The sequence below is a fragment of the Leopardus geoffroyi genome, chromosome C3 (genome assembly GCF_018350155.1).
Source record: "Leopardus geoffroyi isolate Oge1 chromosome C3, O.geoffroyi_Oge1_pat1.0, whole genome shotgun sequence".
In the NCBI taxonomy this organism is placed as follows: Eukaryota; Metazoa; Chordata; class Mammalia; order Carnivora; family Felidae; genus Leopardus; species Leopardus geoffroyi.
In genome coordinates, this window is record NC_059338.1 from 86040839 (window position 1) to 86057588 (window position 16750).

General features: G+C 42.9%; 1 protein-coding gene across 5 annotated transcripts; it reads right to left on the bottom strand.

The window, feature by feature from the left end:
* Window positions 1-808: 808 nt before the first annotated feature.
* On the bottom strand, window positions 809-16378 carry ZNF572 (zinc finger protein 572). Of its 5 annotated transcripts, XR_006706224.1 has the most exons (4): window positions 11699-12715; window positions 10496-10610; window positions 8101-9845; window positions 809-1672 (listed from the first exon to the last, which is right to left on the bottom strand). XR_006706224.1 is itself a non-coding variant. In XM_045453707.1 (3 exons), exons 2-3 carry the CDS (start codon window positions 10572-10574, stop codon window positions 8335-8337), a joined length of 1590 nt encoding a protein of 529 aa, XP_045309663.1. In that variant the 5' UTR covers window positions 10575-10610; window positions 16248-16378; the 3' UTR covers window positions 8078-8334. The 5 variants fall into 5 exon arrangements, 4 of the variants coding, with proteins under 4 accessions (XP_045309663.1, XP_045309660.1, XP_045309659.1 ...); XM_045453707.1 differs by lacking the exons at window positions 809-1672; window positions 11699-12715 and adding an exon at window positions 16248-16378 and having other exon boundaries at window positions 8078-9845; XM_045453704.1 differs by lacking the exon at window positions 809-1672 and having other exon boundaries at window positions 8078-9845; window positions 11699-12717.
* Window positions 16379-16750: the final 372 nt, after the last annotated feature.

The window sequence follows — 16750 nt, forward strand, 5'->3', positions numbered from 1 at the left end:
CATGACCTGAGCTGAGATCAAGAGTTGGACACTTAACTGTCTGAGCCACCCAGCGCCCCCATAAAGCCTTTTTAAAAATCTTTTTAAATAATTTTTTAATTTTTTTTTCAACGTTTATTTATTTTTGGGACAGAGAGAGACAGAGCATGAACGGGGGAGGTGCAGAGAGAGAGGGAGACACAGAATTGGAAGCAGGCTCCAGGCTCTGAGCCATCAGCCCAGAGCCCGACGCGGGGCTTGAACTCATGGACCGCGAGATCGTGACCTGGCTGAAGTCGGACGCTTAACCGACTGCGCCACCCAGGTGCCCCTAAATAATTTTTTTAATATTTATTTTGACAGAGAGAATGCAGGCCCGTGTGTTGGGAAGGGGCAGAAAGAATCCCAAGCAGGCTCTGCACTGTCAGGGCAGATCCCCACAAAGGGCTCAATCTCACAAACCGAGCAATCATGACCTGAGCCGAAATCAAGAGTCGGACCCTTCACTAACTGAGCCACCCAGGCGCCCCCCAAAAGACTTTTAATGTCAGTCATTTACTTGTTCTGCATCCCCTCAGTGCTTATGTAATCTTTTGCAAATTCTAGTTGGAATTTGGAACTTTGTTTTTTTTCATTTTCTTTTTATTCTTCAGTACTGCTCATAAAGCCATGATTAAGAATATACATCAATATTCTGAGCATCTGGGTGGCTCAACTGGTTAAGCGTCTGACTCTTGATCTCATGATCATGACCTCATGTTCACGAGATCAAGCCCCATGTAGGGCTCTGTGCTGACAATGAAGAGCCTGCTTGGGATTCTCTCTCTCTCACTCTTTCTGCCCTTCCCCTGCTTGCACTCTTTCTCTCTCAAAATAAACTTAAAAGGAGTATACATCAATGTAATTCAATGTAATACATGGGGATCAAGTGTCTACTTTGTGTCAGGCACTGTGCTTGGTGTTGAGAGTAAAGCACTGAACAGACATAGTACTTGTCATTTGGGGGTTCGGAGTTTAACAGAGAAGACAGCAGCATACAGGTAATTAAGGATGTGATACGTGTCCAAAAACGAGCAAGTACATGTGGCACTGGAGGGTAGCAAGTTATAAACTGGCCTAGGGGTCAAGGAGTGCCTACCAGAGGAGGTTACGTTTAAGCTGAGGTCTGAAGAATTAGGAGTAACCAGGTATAACCTCTGGTAATGGCAATGACCACACCTTACATCCCCCAACCCCCGCAGTATGGCTGTTTTTTTCCCTTAGTAAAACATCAATCCTTGCAGCTGACAAGTTTTTCACTGAATTAGTGATGACAGCAGGATGGGAAAGATGAGGATTCTAGTCTTCTGAGCAGTATAACTTGGTATCTTCCTAAGTTTCCAATGTGTTTTTTCCTCAGCATCAATTTTACAAACACAAAGATACTTCTCCATTTACCAAACCTGAATTTACCTTCGTCTCCTAGATTTGGGGTGCACTTCATTGTCTGAACCAGGTGACAGGAGACACTGAGCTAAGTAGCCAGCCGGTTCATCAACCAGTTTTCCTCTGGGTTCTCCCAGGCTCTGGGCCTCAGGCCACATCCCTGGGTCTCCGAGCAGCTTCCAGCGCCCTCTACTGGAATCAGGCCTGAGGCCGCGCGAGGAAAAATCCAAACAGTTCTTAGAATCACTCATCCCAAAGTGACTCTCAACTGATCCGAACCCAAGAGAGGCAAAGAGGGGTTTAAAAAAAAAAAAAGAAAGAAAAGAAAAAAGAAAAAGGAAAACAAACTACCTTAAAAGAGGTTTCCAACATTTAAATATACTGGCCTTGAACTGAATTACATGGTTTCCTCCCCCCCCCCCAAAAGGTGTTTAACAAAATTATTTCACTGCGCAATTGAAATTGATAGATAGTTCTGGAAAGGGATTAGTAATATGCCTTTAAAAACTTTTATGGCAGTTAAGCGTCCAACTTCAGCTCAAGTCATGATCTTGCAGTTCATGAGTTCGAGCCCTACGTTGGGCTCTGTGCTGACAGCTTGGAGCCTGGGAGCCTGCTTCAGATTCAGTGTCTCCCTCTCTCTCTGCCCTTCCAAGGCTCAGCTCAACTCTCTCTCTCTCTCTCTCTCTCTCTCCCTCTCTCAAAAATAAATAAATAATAAAAATAAAAACTTCTATGTCCTTTGACTCAATAATGTCACTGCTAGGAATTCACTCTAAGGAAATAATTTGAGATGTAAAGTAAAATTTGTGTACCAACAAAAAGCAAAACAATCATAACTACAATACCAAAACAACAACCAAAAAAACCTTGTTCACAACAGTGTTCTTTTTAATAGCAAACAGCTAGAAATACTATAAACATCCACCAACATCCAACAATTCAGAACTGAATTGTTATTGTTAATAATTATTCAGTCTATTTTTATGAAGTCATTAAAAACATCATAATCATTAAAACAAGTAAACTGACAATAAGATTAGGAAATCAAGACACAATACTATACATACATACACACACACACACACACACACACACACTCCCCACATGATCCAATTTTTTTTAACATTTATTCAGATATATGCTTAGAAAACAAGTTATTGGGACAGATCTCAGAACTTTTATGGTGAGTGATCTCTGGAAAAAATGATTACGGGCCATTTTTCTTTTGGTCTTCACACTTTTACATCATTTCCTACTTTATACTTCTCTGTATATTTTACAATCAGCAATAAGTATTACTTTAATAATTAGAGAGTAAGCTATTATTTTAAGGGGGAAATCTTACACCTGTGTTTGTCAGTCTAATCAACTAGTATTTTCTTTAATCTGACTATTTATCCACATGACTTAACAGGACTCAAAATTAATCATGATCCTTTTTCAACCAAAGCTTACACATCATCCCTCCCAGTGTCAGATCCTAGGATATCTACTGATTTTACCAGCCATGCAATGTTAGATCACAAACCTCACCAACTTAGCACTTTCAAGCTACCTCTGCTTGTAAGTGGCTACATCCCATGAAGTCATGATTGCCAAGCATCATGTTTCCATCTGGATCTTTATAACCAAGTGTTTGGACCATCTTTAGCTTTGACCTCATTCCTACTTCACTGGGAGGGGAAGAGAGGAGAGGGAAGAAAGGGAAACGAAATAAAGGGTAGAAAAAGCCTAAGTTTGGGTTACAATGTGTAAGGAAAGGGACGTCTGGGTGGCTCAGTCGGCTAAGCGTCCGACTTCAGCTCAGGTCATGATCTCAGAGTTTGTGGGTTCAAGCCCTGCACCAGGCTCTCAGCTGTCAGCGCCTACTTGGAATCCTGCCACCCTCTCTCTGTCCCTCCCCCAATTGCACTCTCTCTCTCTCAAAAATAAATCAACATGTGGCGCGAAAAAAAGAATATGCAAGGACAAGGCAGAAGAGGTTAGGGCCAAAGAGAAGTAAAAGAGAATAAAAATGAAATAAAAGAGATGGGGAATGAAAGGAAAGGCAATTTTTAAATAGAAAAGGCAGTAGTTGCCCACAGAGCTGCCATAAAATGATGTGCTACATTACTAGCCTACACACTCAGCTTGCTACACACTCCTAGTGTGTAGTCATGCCCCTTCGTGTCCATGGGGTAGACAACAAAAGGACTGCACCATTTTTGTGGCCCCAGGGGACACCATGTCTCTGGGGCTACCTTCAAAGATGATTCAAAGACCCACGGTTGTATACAGCCACTTTATCACAAATCAGCTAACACTGAGGTATTGGCAATGCTAATAAGCACATTGCATACAGTATCTCACTGATCCTCCCCACAAACCCATGAGCTAAATGTTATTAATATCTTTATTTTAGAAACCTAGAAATAACCAATTCAAGCAGTGATTAATTTCTGTGCATTTGCCTATCCTTAGCAAAATTATGAGAAAATGAGGGTGGGCAGGGAAGAACGACAGTATTTTCTTAACACCTAGAATATGCCAGGCACCTCACCTCACTCACTGCTTACTAAATCTTACAAGCGAAGAACAGAGTACAAAGTGATTGAAACATGAATGTGAAACAGACTCTGAACCTGTCCTGGACAGTGTGAATTTAAAAGCCCAGGTCTTCCCTCCATAGCCTTCTGAACAATTGAGGGTCCTCTAGGGGTTAGCGTGAAGGATAGACCCAGCTTCCCAGGCCTGTCACTTTCACTTGCGAGCTAGCCCAGACTCCGTGGACTGGACAAGTAATGATGTCAAAGGGACCTGGGGCACGCTGAGACTGTACAGCCTATTCCAGTAAACTTCACCACTGGCGAATGCCTTTCATCCAAAACCACTAAACACTTCACATGCCAGGCTTTGTGTCGGGCACTGGGATTACAGAAATGAAATCTGTTCTCTGCACTCAGGGAGTGGACAGTCTAATGGGAAGGCATATCCTGGAAGGGCATATTCCTGGCCATTAACAGAAAACATATAAGCATATGATACCCACTCAGAACTACTGAGCGCCACTATGTACAAAGCACTTGTGCTTTCACAGAGCAAACCTAGCCCATTTTACTATATAGTTATTTCTAGCTCCTTCGATTATCAAATTATTAGATTTGAAGATGGAGGGTTCAGCGTAAGTTGTAGTTCAAGAGTTGGCAAGGAGAAAGTAGTCACCTGAAAAGCTGCACATTTTCCTATCAGTCTATCCATACGTTTGCCCCTCCCGCTGTCATTTCAACTCCTGCTGCACACATATTGGGCATCAGGCAAATTTTTGCTGAGTGAACGATCATACCGCTCGAAAGGAATTACATAAACTCAAATACAGAATAAAGAAGCAATGACGGTTTTGTCATGACCATGATTTCAGAAAGTGAGAGACTGGCAGAGATGGAAGATATTGGACCAGTGCATGAGGGGCAACTGTCACAAGCCATATTCCACTACCTCTCACCATCAATGAGAAAACATGTAGAGCACTAAGGACAAGGCTCATTTGGTAGATCCAGCTTGGATGGCCCGGAATGATGGGAGCAAACCTTCAGCTCAGGCACTATGGTAAGACACTTACTGCTTGTATGCCTTCTGGCAGACTCTACAGCAGCTAGGGACTGAATTCCCCACGACACTTGTGAGCCTATGTGTTGACATGGATTTCCCCATTCCACTGTAGGGAAAAAAATATAAGCCCTTTCTCTGAGTAGGAAAATGAATAGAAGAGTCTTCTCTTTAGTTAAAAAGGAACTATGAAACAAATCACTTAAATAAGGATGCTTTATTTAATCAGGTGCAGAATTCTTTTTGCTGGCAAAACAAATAAGGAATACAGAATATTTATTTCTTGGGGAGCTAAATAATAAACCCATTTGCTGATTAATGAATTGAGATACAGGCATCAAATATGATTAAATTTACTATTATGTTCTCATAAGTAACAAATCTCTCCTCTGTGTTCCTAGTTTTCAATCAAAAGAGATAAGGATTCTTGCTAAATTGTTTTCTTCATGGAGTAAACCCCATCTTAATTCATCTAAAATGTGAACATCTATGTTTCTATAGACACTGAGGTTTGTGAAATAGGTTTTATGTAATTGTGGGCACTCATAAAACAGAGTCAATGATGCTAATAGGACATAAACTGTACCTGTTAATGTCTTCAGACACAAATTAACTTACATTGAACTTGCTATACTGTTCTTTCCTGACTTACGCTGAATCCTTTGTTTCAAGAACAACAAAAATATTCAGTAAGTCGAATCACATAAAAGCGTTCTTCAAAAGTCTGCAAAAATTAAACACTCTACAGTCTTGTGCTTTTACAAAACCTTATTCGTCAGGGTTCCTGAGGTTGGTCATTAAGAATTCACAAGTAGTAGGGGCGCCTGGGTGGCGCAGTCGCTTAAGCGTCCGACTTCAGCCAGGTCACGATCTCGCGGTCCGTGAGTTCGAGCCCCGCGTCAGGCTCTGGGCTGATGGCTCAGAGCCTGGAGCCTGTTTCCGATTCTGTGTCTCCCTCTCTCTCTGCCCCTCCCCCGTTCATGCTCTCTCTCTGTCCCAAAAATAAATAAACGTTGAAAAAAAATTTAAAAAAAAAAGAATTCACAAGTAGGATAGGTACAGCTTACATTGCTACTTCTGAAAATGTGTGGACATTTTTCTATTTATTTCAATTAATAACTAATTCCCATGTATTTAGACCTTGTTAATATTTTAAGCACTGTGCTAGCTGCTTTGCAAACATTTACTTAATCCTTACAGAAACCCTGCAAGGCAGGCATGACCTCTGCTTTACAGATGAGGATGCAGGTTAGGAGTGGTTACTGGCCACACACAATGTAATGGATGACTGGGTACCACTCCAACAGCTACTGCCTTGCAACTGAATTTCGGCCTCAACAGCAAATGCCCAAATTTAATTCTCAAACGTTAATCAAACTTTTAGTTGTCTGTGGTAAAATGCTGTAAACACTTGCCCTCAGGTATTAGAGTTTAAGACAATTTGGACAATACTACCTAACACACAAAGGTGAAAAGATGCTTAGGTGAGGATCATATAAAAGCCAATGATACTTAATGTTCTCCCCCTTCTTGAAAGCAGAAAAATCACCCCAAATGCTTCTTAAGTCTTTTGTTAACTTTTGCTTTATTTTTTAATCTTGTAACAACGCGAAAAGACTTAATGGACTCCCCAGTATCAGGCATACTACCACAATCATGAAAGAAGAAAGAATCCCCATGCAATTCCGTTACCTACCAGCTACAGCCTTCTGCATTTGCAGCAGCTCTAACTGGCCTCTTGTGGCTCCACATTCCTAATTTGTATCTCTATAGACAGTCTTCATAAAATATATTTTCAATCTAAAAATGAGACCAGAAATCCTGACCAACTTAGGAGTCCTGACTTTCTACTCCTTGAACTGGCAGTAAAAAAAAAAAAAAAAAAAAAAAAAAAAATAGGGGTTAGGAGCATAAAAAATAACTTATTACTTTACAAAACATCATTTCCATTGGACAGGCGAACAGGGAGGATCCATACATCCCATAAGTCAAGAGGCAAAAGAAAACTGTCAAGACTGGAAGTAAGGAATCTCGGTCTCCAATGGCACACTGTCCCTGCACATTGGCTCAGATTCAGGGGGTTAAATATTAGAAAAAGAACCCAGTTTCTGATCTAACCAGGAATTACATAATGAGAAAACTGAAGGGAAAAGACTATTTGTCAAAAATCTTTTTTCATTTTTGTTTAAAGTTCATTATTTCTGCAAGAGACAGAGACATCACAAGTGGGGATGGGGGCACAGAGAGAGGGAGAGAGAGAGAATTCCAAGCAGGCTCCACACGGTAAGCGCAGAGCTCAGTGTGGGGCTCGAACTCACCAAACTGTGAGATCATGACCTGAGCCAAAACCAAGCGTTGGATGCTTAACCAACACAGCCACCCAGGTGTCCCTATTTGCCCAAAGTTTATTAACAAAATTCAAGAATTCTACCTCTTAATCTGGTTTTGGCCAAGACAACAGGATCGTATCACTGGGTTACCAAGAAGGTTGAACAGAAGACATACAAGCATTAGAATGGCCAATCTCTAGACGGAGTGCCTTAAAAACTCTATCCCATTTCTAGTCTATGTTGCAATTCCTTTGGAGCAGAAACCTCATAGCACATTTCCTACAGTCTCATAGGAAATCTTCATGAGTCTGTGAAGAATGATAATCTTGAAAGAACAAATTCTATATGATATTCAATACAGCAGCCACCAGTCACATGTGGCTACTGAGTGCTTGGCACGTTAGTGCCACTAAGGAACCAGATTTTACATGTCATTTAATCTTACTACAAATTTATTTAAATAGCCACAGGTGACTAGTGGCTAGGGGATTAGCCGGTGTAGTTCTAAATACTATGAAAGTTCATTTTCAGCAAATAAAAATGTGTTTAGAAAACTGAGTCTTTTCTTAAGACCCACCAAAACAGCCAGAGAATCACATTATTTGTTCAAAACGAATCTTTCTGTGGATAACTCCCTGAGGCCAATAATGAATTACTGCCACCCACTCAGGCAAGAGGAAATAGGGAAATTCAAGGGCTAGCTTGGCTTCAAGCTCTCAGGTGTCCTTATTCCCGGAATTTCTCTTTATGTTTTCTTTTGAAGCTATTCCAATCTTACCTTAAATCAAAAAACATTTCTTCTCCATCGTTGGAAGCATCTCCCACTGGGCAGATACAATGAGCTGGTGATCAGGGCCTTCCCATCCTCCAACCTGGGAGCTTGACTTTTTCCAGATATTATGGCAAACAAACCAAAAAAACTCTGTAGCAACACCTTAATTGTAATGATCCAGCAAGAAAAGAAATAATAATAATAATAATAATAATAGTAATAATAAACGGGCTTTGGGACTCAAGAGGAAGATGGACGTGGGACTGAAAAGGAAGAGATGAGCGTCATTTCCCCTGGACAGTTTTTCCAAGTCCACCCAGGAGGAAAATCATTGACTTCAGGAGACTCGAAAGACTTTTCTAGGTGCATCTTCCGATGCTGAGTGAGATAGGCACTTCTGCTGAAGCACTTGTCACAGTCGGTGCATTTGTAAGGTTTCTCGCCCACGTGAGTCCTCCGGTGCCTGATGAGATTAAAGCTCTGGCTGAAGCCTTCGCCACAGTCGGGACACTTATAAGGTCTCTCTCCCGTGTGCGTCCTCTGGTGAATCACCAGGGTGGAACTCTGACTGAAAGTTTTCCAACACTCCGAACACCTGTACGGCTTCTCTCCTGTGTGTGTTCTCTGGTGTCTAATGAGATGGGAGCTGAGACCGAAACGCTTTCCGCACTCACAACACTTGTAGGGTTTCTCCCCAGGCTGGAGTCCACACTCTTCTATCGCACTGCAGTTCCGACTCAAACTTTCTTCATATTCGGGACTTTCACAGGGCTTCTCTCCTGCGTGTGTTTTCCGGTGTGCGATTAGGTTCGAACTTCGACTGAAGCTCTTGCCGCATTCTGTACACTGATACGGTTTTTCTCCTGTGTGAATCCTCTGGTGCTTTATGAGAGTCGAATTACAACCAAAGCTTTTCCCGCACTCGAGACATTTGTAGGGCTTCTCTCCCGTGTGTGTCCGCTGGTGGCGAATCAGGCTAGAACTCTGACTAAAACTCTTTCCACAGTCAGGACACATATAAGGTTTTTCTCCCGTGTGAATCCTCTGATGTTCTATGAGGACATAGCTGTGGCTGAAGCATTTCCCACACACGGGACATTCGTAGGGCTTCTCGCCGGTATGCGACCTGTGGTGCTGAATAAGGTGGGAGCTGCTACTAAAGCTCTTCCCACACTCGGGACATTTATAGGGTTTCTCTCCCGTGTGAGTCCTCTCGTGAATGATTAGATGGGAGGTATTGCTGAAGCTTTTCCCACACTTGCCACACTGGTAGGGCTTCTCTCCTGTGTGTGTTCTCAGGTGCTGAATCAGGTGAGAGCTGTTACTGAAGCATTTCCCACACTCAGAGCATTTATAAGGTTTTTCTCCTGAGTGGGTCCTCTGGTGAATACGCAAATGAGAGCTGTTATTGAAGCTTTTCCAACATTCAGCACACTTGTAGGGTTTGTCCCTGGAGGTCGAATTCTGCTGGACAGAGGCACTGCGGCGTTCCCCGGGAGCCCATCCCCAGTGACTGGGTTTTTCTTCTTCTTCTCCTGCAGAATTTCCCTGATTCTCCGACTTGCCATCCTTCTCATAGGAATCACTGCACCAGATCTCATTGCCTTGGGACCACATCAATGGACTTTCTTCTATATCCTCATGCTTACAATTTTGTGGTCCATCTCTCTTAGACCGTTTTGAGGCGCTCTCTTTATCCGCCTTGGAGTTATTGTGTTGTACAGTTTCCAAATGATTCTTACTTGCATCTCCTGTAAGAACAAACAAATATTCTAAACATATTCCCTAATCTCTACCAGAGGAAGGAAATTCTGAAATGCAATGGAAGAGAGAGAATAACAAAGTAAAATCTCATAAATTCTTTTACATTAAAAAAAAAGTTTTTAAAGCTAGTTTTACTTAAGTGCTCATTAGAAGCAGGTGAATTTTCTGTGCTCAGTAACAGCACTAATGAAGTATTTAAATAGTTGTCAGTAATTGCCAAGGGGGATATTCATCTTAAAAAAAAAAAACACCTCATTAAGCTTCTTTCTGGAAGACTTACAAGAAAAAAGGGGATCTGAATAGGGGAGAAACTGAATAGGACACATTCTAAGGTGAAAACAATACTTTAGTTAAAATCTGAGAAAATACAGAAATAACAATGGTACCTGCTATTTATTAAGAACAATCGTGTGCCATATAGTATCTCATTAATCCCAAGAAACCATGAGACAAGATATTATGCATTTTTCTTCAAGATGAGAAAAGAGAGGCTGTAAAGGTTAACATAGCTTGTAAGCAACAGAACAGGAATCAAACTAAAGTCTGTCCCATGCAAATGCCCTGTTCTTTCTACACACTCTATGGCACAACTTCTCTGAATTTCCAGTGGATTCGGATAATCTTCTCAATCCCTCACCTGGAAAAGGGCTTTTCAAACTCTCCCTCTCCGTGAAGCCACTAGAATCTGAGACCAACAGTTTTTGCTCTTGCTCCATCAGTGGTGGGCACAGCCAAGTTAGGGGTCAAAAATCCTGTGGAAGGGAAACAGGTTATGTTTGCAGGCCTTTCCTGTAACGTATTCTTCTTCCTTGCTTCCCAACCATTGCAATATACCAATTGTGGTGGCAGACTGTTCTGTGGACCAGACTGAAAAAAAACAACATGGTCTTTAGAAGTCCTTTTAGAAAAATGTCACCTCAGATGCAAGTGTTTAGAATTAAGGGTTAACCCAATTTACTTTTTCCGAGGAAATAAAAAAAAAAAAAAAAGTTAAATCACATTAAAGTCTAAGTCCGAGCATCAAGCTTCAAAACTAGAATGAATACTAATACTCATTGTCCACTCAGGGTTTAGAAACACTTTTAATTGAAAACACAAAGTAGTTTTTTTTGGAAAAGGTAACAAGACTTCAAAAAATCAATATGCAGGTATAAGGAGCAGTTAAAGAGAAAGTACTCTGTTTAGAAAGACGCTGGCCCTTGACAGAAGGATCAAACCTTTGAAGTTCAATTTCAAAAGAATGAATTTCTATAACCAGTAAAAATAAATAAATAAAATCAAATAAGTTGGGACAAAGGAGGGCTAGAAAAATTATAGCCAATTACCCCTAAATATAAAAGGGAAGCTAATGAATTCTTCCGTGACTCACTTTCTCAGTCTATCACAATCGCAATATCCCTTTTAGCCTAAACTTTATCTCCTGGAGCCAACTACAATTCCTGACCTACTTTAAGAGACGGGAAAATGTGATCTATCACTGGAAGACAGGTTTAGATGGGCTTGGAACCCATTTCAGGATATAAACAACAGCACAATTCAGGAAAAACAAGAGCCTAGAATCGGGATGCACAAAGGCACACATACGGAAAACAAAAAAATGGTATTAATTTTCACCTTGCCACTGTCTATTATGTGCCAGGCACCGAGCTAAATACTTTACACACAATATTTCTCATGGAATTTCCACAATAGCCCTTGGAGGTGTATGAACAATTACCAGCATGTTATTATAGGTGAACAAAAAAGACATTAAGAGACTTTCCCAAGGTCACACAACGAGTAAGTGTGGTAGAGTAGGATTCAGCCCCAAGCCTGTTTGGACAAGTTCACACGCGTTTACCTATTACAATAAAACTAGAGCAGGAAGCAGAGCTAGGTGTGATCCCAAACCACAATCTCAAAGAGGACCTTTATTTTGGAAAACACGGTGTTTGTTTTTTTTTTTTTTTTAGATTTATATCTCTAGACAGGATACCAAACAGAGGAGCATTCTCTAAGCGTCCTCAGCAACCAGGGATTTGTTACAGGAAGAGGTGAAACTAGTCTGAATTACAAATAGCCCTAGCGTTTGAGTAGGGGAGGGGGGCACCCCATACACCTAAAAGGAAAAATTGTTCAAATGGAGTAGTATGTTTTGCTGTCTGAGTTACAGATTTCCACCAAGGTCTTTACAAACGAAGTAAGAGGCTGGGGAACAGAAACCCGTGCACCATTTTCCCTGCTAAGAAACTCTTAACTCTGGTAGTAGGGGCCCCCAACACTGGCTCAGCAAAACGGTAGCAAATGGTACACAGGGAAGGGCACCTGGGTGGCTCAGTCGGTTAAGCAAACGGTCTACAGGCCAGAAATGGTATTACAAGGCTGTCCCTTAGATGTCACGCCACAGAGAAGGGCTGTTTGCACTGTCCTAGAAGCAGAGGGGCTTAGGATGGGGCCATGCTTTAGATTAGAAAATCTTCCAAAGAAAACGCACTGCCTGCAGCTTAGCTTTAAGAACCGTTGGCAAGGGGCAGACGCTGGGTGCACTGTGGGATGAAGTTCCAGGAGGCCAGATCAACAAGCTCCTTTAAGGGACCCGGCAGGCGAGGGAGGCGAGGGCGGCGCGGTGGCCGGTGCGGCGGGGAGACGCTGGGCCTCGGCCCCTCGCAGCCGCGGGATCCCTCTCCGGGCGTACACTGCAGCCTGGGTGCTGCAGTGGCCACTCCTCCTGCCCGCAGCCCTCGGCTCCCTACCCCCGGGGAGGAACTCACTGTTCTGGGGGCCACACACAAGGCGCCCAGCACCCCAGCAGGCCCAGCTGTCCCGAAGCAAGTTGCCCCCAGCTCCTCCTGACCCCACCAACCCAGGGTCCTAAACTCTCGAGCCCGGAAGACAGAAACAGGAAGTTACCCTAGCCCCCTCCCCCCTCCCCCCGGCCGGCTTTGCGGGAGCCTCTCTAGGAACTAGGGATGACCAGCTCTCGTTGTTCTTAACGCTTAAGGTCCCGGCCCAGAAGGGGCGTGCTGGTGGATTTCCTTCCCTCAAGCTGTCCTTTGTTTGCTCGATTCTCAAACCTCACACTTGGCAGGCGCCTTATAATAGGGGGTCCCATCGGAACGAATTCTTTCCCTTCAGGGCATCATTGGGTTTATCATCATCAGAAGAAAAATGAATGGAGCATTTATTAAGCTCCTGTTGTTTTTGTTTGCACAGGGATATATATACATATAGCCACCTGTGAAACACTTGGACAGCTGGGGCATCCACCCACATATAAGACAATTAGTTTACAAGGCACCGCTCTTAATAACCCTCGGAGAAGCATCTAGACCCTAGTATTCCGTTACAGAGAAAATGGAAGGCAGTCCCTGCATCTCCCCCATTCAAGCCTACACATCTACTTATATCTGCGCCCCAGGCCACTCTTTCTTCCCTCCTGTTAACAACAGTGGATTCGTCCTTCACATTTAAAGCGAGCCCTTTACTGCTACTCACTTTCCTTCCTGCCTTCTTGAAGTCCTTACACTATCAACTAACCTCTCAATTCTACCACTTCCATCCCAAAATAGTTCTTCGGCTTTTTTTTTTTTTCCTTTGTACTCACAATGTTGCCGTTTTATGGCTTCCCACTGACGTTTTAACCCAGTTTAAAAATGAGTGAATTTGCTCACCATATTGTCTTATTGTAGTAGGCTGGGTAGATATCTAACCCCCAGGTCAGCAGGTGAGCTGAGACAGAATCCTGTCTCACTCTTACATTCTGAGCACAGAGCACATAGTAGGAGCCTTTGAGTATTGAAGGCTTAAATAAACTGCTGGGATACAAGGCCTGGAAGGCGATGGGGATATATCCTATTGTGAAGCTGGGAAAATCCATCAAGTCCTTTGATTTCTCCTTCCATTTCCCTTGTTTCCGTTGCTCTTTCATTCATTTATTCAACAAATAGTTAATGTCATCTGCTGTTGACTTCCTGAGAGAGTCACCCTGAACAGGAGTTGGGATAGATTGCCCGCTCACCCCCCCCCCCCCCATCACCTGCTGGCTGACTTGGGGCACTAGAAGGGGCTTCTGCTTCTGCCCTCCCCCAGCCATGGATGTCTCCAGACATCAGTGTCAATAAGAATAACAGTTGCAACTGGGAGTGTTTACTGTCTCACATTACAGTGCTCCTTACTCACAGTTGTTTAAACCATAGGACTTTAGTATTCACTTAAGAAATGTCTGAAGCAGGCAGTACTGGAATAGACTAAGCAGCCCCAAGTCCTCCTGTGTCTGAGAGAGGGGCTTGGTACTTGCTGTCTACTGAATTGTGTCCCCTCAAAATTTGTATGTTGAAGCCCTAACCTTCAAAGTCACGGTATTCGGCAACGGAGCCCTTGGGAGGTATTTACATTTAGAGGCGGTCATGAGACTGGGGCCCTCTTATAAGAAGAGACAACAGAGGCGCCTCGGTGGCTCTGTCAGTTAAGCGTCCGACTCTTGATTTCGACGCAGGACAGAGTCTCGTGATTATGAGATCAAGCTCTGCATTGGGCTCTGCACTGGGCACAGAGCCTGCGTGGGATTCTCTCTCTCTCTCTCTCTCTCTCTCTCTCTCTCTCTCTCTCTGCCCCTCCCCACCTCTAAAAAAAGAAAGAGGAGACACAAAGATCTCACTCTCTCTCACTCTCTCCACCATGTGAGGACACAGTAGCAGCTGTCACAAGCCAGGCAGAGAGCTCTCACCAGAAGCCGACCATTCTGGTGCCCTGATCTCAAACTTCCAGGCTCCAGAACTACGAGAAACTAAATGTCTGTTGTTTAAGCCACCCAGTCGATGGCACTTTGTTACGGTATTCCGTTGCTTGAGCTGACTAATACAGTACTGAGCTGGTGATGTGATCCTAACAGCTTGCACTAAATTGTCCAATGTCAGGTTTTATTCTTTGCAGGTTATTTGCATTTCAAAAGAGAAGGTGGTTAAAATGGTGGAATCGCTAAGTGGTAGGTAGTGCAAAGCTATGTGGTGAGGGACAGTGTGATGGCCTAATCAGCAAATTCTTTGCCTCACATACAGGATGTGACCCTTTACCAAGAAATTGAATTTCCCTAAGCCTCAGTAACATACTGAGGTACAGTGATACCCATCTTCCCCAGCGTTCTAGGAGGATTATTTTGATTGCTTTCAGTGGTGGGCTTTCCGATGATCTCAGCAGATCCTTTTCTTCTCTTCATCATCCCCCTTTCCAATTCCCCCTGCATTACTTGGCCTGGAAGTGTGTGTATATATATATATATATATATATATATATATATATATATATATACACACACACACACACACATATATATATATGGAGAATATACATATATATATGAAGAATATACAGGGGCGCCTGGGTGGCGCAGTCGGTTAAGCGTCCGACTTCAGCCAGGTCACGATCTCGCGGTCCGTGAGTTCGAGCCCCGCGTCGGGCTCTGGGCTGATGGCTCAGAGCCTGGAGCCTGTTTCTGATTCTGTGTCTCCCTCTCTCTCTGCCCCTCCCCCGTTCATGCTCTGTCTCTCTCTGTCCCAAAAATAAATAAACGTTGAAAAAAAAATTAAAAAAAAAAAAAGAATATACATATATATATATGGAGAATATACATATATATATATGGAGAATATACATATATATATATGGAGAATTGTTACTGCAACCATCACTGTTCCATGTACCTTTGCACCTGACTCAATGCCTCCAGGATGGAGCCAAACAGAGTAGAAACTTGGCTTAGGGAGAGAGTATGGACTGGCACAGAGCACCAAAAGTATCAGATGTCCAAGAGCCATCAATGACCGACACAGAGGATTGCCTGTGTTGAGCCTGATACCAAGGAGATTACAACATCTTTTCTGAAGGTGGGCGGGAAAGTGGGTGTGGAGGTTGGGAGGGGAAAGAAACATCCAGGATGATTGGATTCTGGTGCTAAAGCAAGTTTAGGGGATCAACAGAGCAGAGGCCAGATTGTGCCTCGCTCGTAATAGATCAGGATGGCTCTTTCCTTCATCACATTAAATGCTCAAGATTCTAAAGTGTGTCAGCAGGTGGCCCTAGAGGCAGCTGTTTGGTGAGACTGTTGCAAAACATAAGTGACTGCAGAGCAACCAAATCCTGTATGATCTCAAAGGGTCTTCGTGCAAACATAAAGTGATATTTGTACCAATTAGGTTTAACAAGAATAAACCTGGGCATAATAGAGGATTATGAGGATTATAGATTCTCTCTCTAATGTGAACCATTTGGAATTAATTACCAAAGAGGAAGAGAGACTATATTGTCCTGAGTGCCAAATATCACTCTCTAGAATTTTAGGGTCACTTCTCCTCCTCGGCCACAGATTTTCCCTAAGGTTAGTTGTCTTCAAATGTCCTCATCTTGGCACCCACCTTGTTGAAAGCCAATCTTCCTCCGGAAGGCAAAAGCCAAGACGAGGCAGGCCTCATTCCTGGCTACAGAGGAGAAGTCCAGTTCTTGGGGATAGTTCTTGGAGTCACAGAGCCGTCAAAACCTACAAAACTGGTCTCACATGACACAGGAATTTAGAAGAGGAGGACACCATTTGGAAATTTGAGGTTCAGTAAGGGTGTTGAGGAAGAATGAAGAGCTACAGAAATATCTACATATTTCAATCGCCTTGGAACAATATTCAATGAAATGATAGCATATACGGACTGTTCACATTACTGTGCCTGGCACTATAACTACTCAGTACGTGGGGCTGGTGTTCATATGGAAATCAAATGCAAAAAGTCTTCCTGGTTAGTGTGTTTAATATCATACCTGCAGCTTGGCAGGAGGGTCATGCTTTATTTTCTCCTTTTATCTAGAATTCACCTGTTAGCTTCCCTGAGACTCTTCTTCCCTCTAAATTTCTCATTAAATCCTTTTT